This window comes from Austrofundulus limnaeus, unplaced genomic scaffold (assembly GCF_001266775.1).
Source record: "Austrofundulus limnaeus strain Quisiro unplaced genomic scaffold, Austrofundulus_limnaeus-1.0 Scaffold15, whole genome shotgun sequence".
Classification (NCBI taxonomy): Eukaryota; Metazoa; Chordata; class Actinopteri; order Cyprinodontiformes; family Rivulidae; genus Austrofundulus; species Austrofundulus limnaeus.
This window is the reverse complement of record NW_013952417.1, coordinates 3029469-3034984: the sequence shown is the minus strand read 5'-3', so window position 1 is coordinate 3034984 and position 5516 is coordinate 3029469. Positions and strand designations below refer to the sequence as shown.

At 38.8% G+C, this 5516-nt stretch overlaps 1 protein-coding gene across 1 annotated transcript in view; it reads right to left on the bottom strand.

Annotated features, from left to right (window-relative positions):
- Positions 1-5516, bottom strand: part of sema6bb (sema domain, transmembrane domain (TM), and cytoplasmic domain, (semaphorin) 6Bb) — a gene marked incomplete at its 5' end in the record, with an annotated part of 112044 nt that overhangs the window by 69040 nt on the left and 37488 nt on the right. Inside the window, 4 exon segments of the mRNA XM_014002896.1 lie at positions 1000-1217; positions 1993-2081; positions 3591-3710; positions 5380-5470. Coding sequence (XP_013858350.1) covers positions 1000-1217; positions 1993-2081; positions 3591-3710; positions 5380-5470 — 518 coding nt within the window.

Sequence of the window (5516 nt, the reverse complement as noted above, 5' to 3'; positions counted from 1 at the left end):
GGCTCCGCCAAACCCCTAAGACAGGCTCATCGAACCCCTAGGGTTCTATCGAACCCAGGTTAAGAACCACTGCTCTAGTGCAAAGGCTAACATGGTTAGGGTTACCTAACCTGCACTTGCAAACCTTTAAAACACCCCAACCCCTCCCAACTAAACAAAAAGCTGCACTTGAGGTTTTCTGTTATTGCTGATTATTTCTCACATCTTTTGTTATTTTGAAAAACCTTGTCACTTTCTTTCCACTTGTCACAATTGAAGCGATGTCACACCAAAGAGACAAAAGCAAAAAGATAAAAACATTTTTACACAGCTCATGCTGAGTTCTACTTTTAAATAAATGGTTTGGATTTTTTTGAAGTGGTGATCCAAAGAGCTGCTATGAGTAATCAATAACGCACCTGCAGCTAAAATCACTAAGAGCATTGTCAGTTTCAAATACTGTATCAGAATTTATTTGGGTAAAARCAAGCTAAAGTCCAAGACAGCAGCAGATTTCTGCCATCTTGAAACAACTCCACTCAGAAATGTTAGTGTTTCCTGMAACGTCTGTTGTTTTATAAACCTTTCCACCGCTGACACTTTAGCATTATCCTGTTCTTTACRTAGAAGTCCAACAGTTTACAGTAAAGACCCAGTAGACTGTAGTCCATTAACAGTAATGGTCTGTGTAAAGTTTCTGTTTTTAAACACAATGTGCTGAATGTAACAAGGACAAAAAAAAAGAATGTTATGTAAAAATCTACAAAACATTACTTTAGAGCAGGGGTGGGCCTTTTTATTTTTTACCAAGGGCTATATGAGAAACTTGAGCTATGTTGGAGGGCTGAAACTAACAATACATCCTGCTTAACAGCTATTTTTTCACCCATTGTTAACAGCAGGAAATTATTTTTTTKGAAAAACTGCTACTGCTAATTAGAAAGAAGACAAGGTTGAAAGAAGATGATGAAGTTWAGAGCGAAAGAGCCAGAAATACATACAGGCGTGTTCATGCCGTACCTGTTCGCCGGTGTGGAGAAGACCCCCAGGATGACGTCCCTGCCGTGCATCCTGATGATGGGGCTGGTGGAGTGCAGCAGGTTGAAGTAGAAGTGGGAATCGCCAGGTATGGAGCAGTTCAGACGGGCCTTCAGGAACGACGTCCACTGCTTCTCCAGGACCCTCTGCGACCCGCCCTGATCCCGTTTACATACCCGGGCCACACGGGACACCACCACCTGTGGAAAAAATTCAGTCGAGTCCGTCATTTTGATATAAAACAGCAGCTAATGAATTCAACACGTCACAGCTCACACAGACCCATAATGACAAGMTGAGGAGTCAATATTTTCTGACTTCTGGTTTTATCTTCAAACAGAGGATTTTCAAAGACTCTTTTCAACTCCAGGGCGAGGAGTCATTTGCATGCTATTTGCAATGTGGAAGCCCTGTTTTGACAGATCATTGCTTTATAATGGCAAACTCAGTATCAATTATTCATGAAAATAGTGAATCTGAAAATTGCTTCTTTGAACACATAATAGAGATGCAGTTTAAGTATCCATTTWCTCTGATCTCTGTAAACATGTCAAGACCAGAACCCTTCTGCAAACGCTTCTGACCAAAAGTGAACCACTAATTTATTAGAATTAGTGATGTGCATGGTTTTTATTTTTTTAATGCTTTTATCAAAAGGAAATTGTTTTCAAACTGACAAGAGCCTATGAAATGACCAAAACTAAATGCTGTTCTCAGACTGATTCTGTTGGAGACAAACAAATACAAGAATAAAAGGTCAGTGGAGCTGCAGGGGGGGAAATAGAGCTGGTATTTAAATTCAAATAATAGTTCTGGTCCAACATCGCCTCACGTGGTTGTTTTTCAACTACATATTCACACATTCCACAGTCGCCCTTTCAAAAGATGCACTGAATGGACTGATTGCGCCTCTTTTTTTTTCTTTTTTAAAGATGAAAAGTAGGCTGTCTGTTTTCATGAAAATCACTTTTATACCTTCTCCAAGTAATTGAACTCCATGGCGATCTCTCTGAAGAAGAAGTAGATGTGAGGTCCCCATTCCACAGCACTTACAAAATATGGCTCTGTGGAGACAGAGAAGAATTGAGCAGACGTGTACAAGAAATGTGCAATAAGAGAGTGAAAAAAATAATGAAACATGGACGGATTATGTGAAAGAATGCAAGCGTCTACATTTGTGAATGTGCCTTTAATTCCCATAACCCTAAAGCAATTTGAGGGCCGTGACACCGAGGCACAGGCTTAATTTCATTACATGGTCAAAGGAAATTTCACAGCAAATAATAGGTGTTTTATGGCTGCCTGATAATTCTAAGAAATAATTTTTTGCACAGTGATTTTGGCAATATTCCATCCAGGAGCATCAACATCCTACGTTAAAACCAGAGGTGCCCAAACTGGGGCCAAACCATTTGATTTGGCCCAGAGCAGTCATAAGGGTCATAATCTCCTGTCGGCCTGTAGAAACATCATATTTCCTCTTTCAGTCATTCCATCCTTTGGCCTATAAGAGGCTGYAGTGCAGACAGTCCTCAGTCATAGCATTCACTTATAAGATTAAACATGAAATACATACATGTCAACTTGTATGGACTGTCTGTAAAATACAGAAATTTTCTTCCATTTTGAGGGTATAATAGAGACATGTGATGGATTTTTTTCAAAACCTCAATATCAAATTTATTTTACGTCTCAGAACCTGTAAGACATAAAATAACCACTAAATAAAATGAAATAACCACCTCCCAACTCACTCTGCAGCACTGCAGCAACAGTGTTGCGCCACAAAATCAATGCTTTCCTGTCAGTTTGCGTCCTTGAACTGTTCCTTTTAGTGAGCAGGAGGAAGGGGTGAGCGGTGTTGTACCATTCCAATAACACCCCCTGCGCACCTACGTGAAAGTACTATGGATGTTTTGTGAAAATTAAATATATTTTGTGAAAATTACGTGTTTTTGACGATCACTGGTAAACATCCGAAGAGGTTCGCATATTGGAAATACAAGAAACTACACGAAACATTTACAGTAGATTAGATTTAAGCACACTAATAGATTTTTTTACACATAAAACCACAAATACTAATATTTTATCAATTTCGAAAATATCCCGTGAGACTTTTCCAAGTGCATGAGCCAAAAAACAAACAAACAAGCAAACAAACAAACAAACAAACAAAAACATGGGCCACCACACTGGCTGCTAGTTTAATCCTAGAAAAAAATAAAAGGACTTTACTTAAAAAGTATTTCATAATACTGCATTTGGCCCACGGATAGATTTTTACTTTGGCCGTTTTGAGCAAAATGTTTGGGGATCCCTGGTCCGGTCTTTAGCTCTGTTTCACAGCTGTAGGTTGGACAGTTGTGCAACAACAGTCTGAACTTGAAGCCTGGTGGTTCAGACTCCTGCCGCTGACTTACGTGTCAGTCCTGCATGCTGCTGCTAATCATTGTGGACATGCACTGAAAGCCATCGACATCTGACAAGAGAAGTGGGCACGATTCTGAAAAGAGGGCACACACAGAGCAACGCACCTCAGAGCATACATTCACACAGGTGTGTGTTGGTACCTCGGAACCATTTGGAGTCGTGCTTGACGGTGCGCAGAGCAGGACTGTCCCCAAGGCTGCGATAAATCACTGCATCAATGGCCAAGAAGTCTGTGACTGTGGCTGTAAACAGATTCCTCTCTGTAACACACAAACACACACACTGGTCAACTGGACACTGATTCTGTCACATTCAACAGCTCAAGACGTGGACCTTCTAACATGTTCATTTAAAACAACACCATATTATTCTAAGAATCGAATTTATTAATATTTTATAAAACAAAATGACAAACAACAAATTTTGTTGAATCAACTTGCTCTTATTCAGGTGAATAATTCTGGATTTCAAAGTGGATTTAGATCAGTATACTTTGTCAAAACTGTCTTATTTTTCATGTTAGCTTTTTCAACAGGAAGTTTCTTGTTTGCTTCCAACATTCGACCCGTATTAAACTTTATTATTTTCCTTCTTTGACCAGTGAAATTTTCTGTGTTACTCACTGCAATACAATCCTAAATCTGGATCAGTCAATCCCTGCACACAAGAGTTGCTACAACAGGTTTGTCACCAAATATGCAAACTACAACCGTTTTGACCCAGGACATTTTTCAGCCTTGTAAACTATAACTTGATTACTGTTATGGTTATAGACACACAGTTACTGAAATAAAGGAGGAAAAGCTAACTAAAACCGTTTTTGAAATGCTTTCCAAGCTTTTTGTGTGGATATGAAGAGTTTGAATTTTAAAAGAAGAAATTTTAAAAGGCCYGAGGATTCAGGGTTTATAAAAAGACATAACATTCTAACAACCTGGTGTTTTGCAACACTGGCAAACTATTTAAGTGTCTCTTGGGCGACTAAACTTTGGAATGGTGATCTTCAATTTTTTTCTTATATTTATTTTAAAATCATTCAAAACTCAGAATAAACATAAGACATTATTTGTTGGGGTGTAACACTACAACAATCCACRTCTTTATATCGATTAAATTATTAATAATTCAATTGCATCACTGATTTACTCAAGGTCAGGTCAGTGAAAAGGACCAGACTGATTGTGGCAGACCCTGATCATCCACTCCATGGTGAGTCTGGGTTGTTTCCATCCAGTCGCAGGTATCAGTTGCCCAGATGTGGGACTAGACTGTAAAACTCATTTATCCCTGCAGTAATGAACACTGGTGACTTTTTTGTCTACTGATTGTGCAACTAATTACCTCTCAGGGAYAATAAAGATTCTTGAACTCGAACTTACAACAAAGTGAAATGACAACATTGGTACATAKTATCGGATGGGTATTTGATGTTGCATCATATCGATAGCAGACTTGTGAATGTAACTAAATCTAAATCATATCATGACAGACATTGTGATATCGAGAAACATTATCATTCAAACAAATCGATAAAATATATTGTGATAAAGCTGGTGATTTACACCCTTAATTTTTTGTAGTTAAATTGTAGTTTTATGTTTGATTTCAGGTCCCTAATAAGAACTAAGGCAACAAACCAACCTAATCTAACGCACAACTACAAACAGTGGAACAAAAAATGTTGATTATCTTAAGCCTGATAGCTGACCAGGCACAAGATTCACTGCAGAAAACCAAACAAACAAAAACATGATGACAGATCAGTAATTGCTCGCTCCATTTTTTGATGATTACTTCATTAGTCAAGTGTTTACAGCTGACGAAGAAAACATGAGAGGTGGAAAAGAACAACTATTAAAGTCAACGAGTGAACTTTTATAGCAGAATKAAACAATCTTTTCAGGGGTAACGACAGCAGAAGAATCTCACCTGCAAACAGAGCTACGTTGGCGTGTTTGGGATCATACGGACATCTCGCCATCCCACTGACCGGGTCCCCTACCATCTCCAGAGTGTCTCCCTGTTAAATCACACACACACACACACACACACACACACACACACAC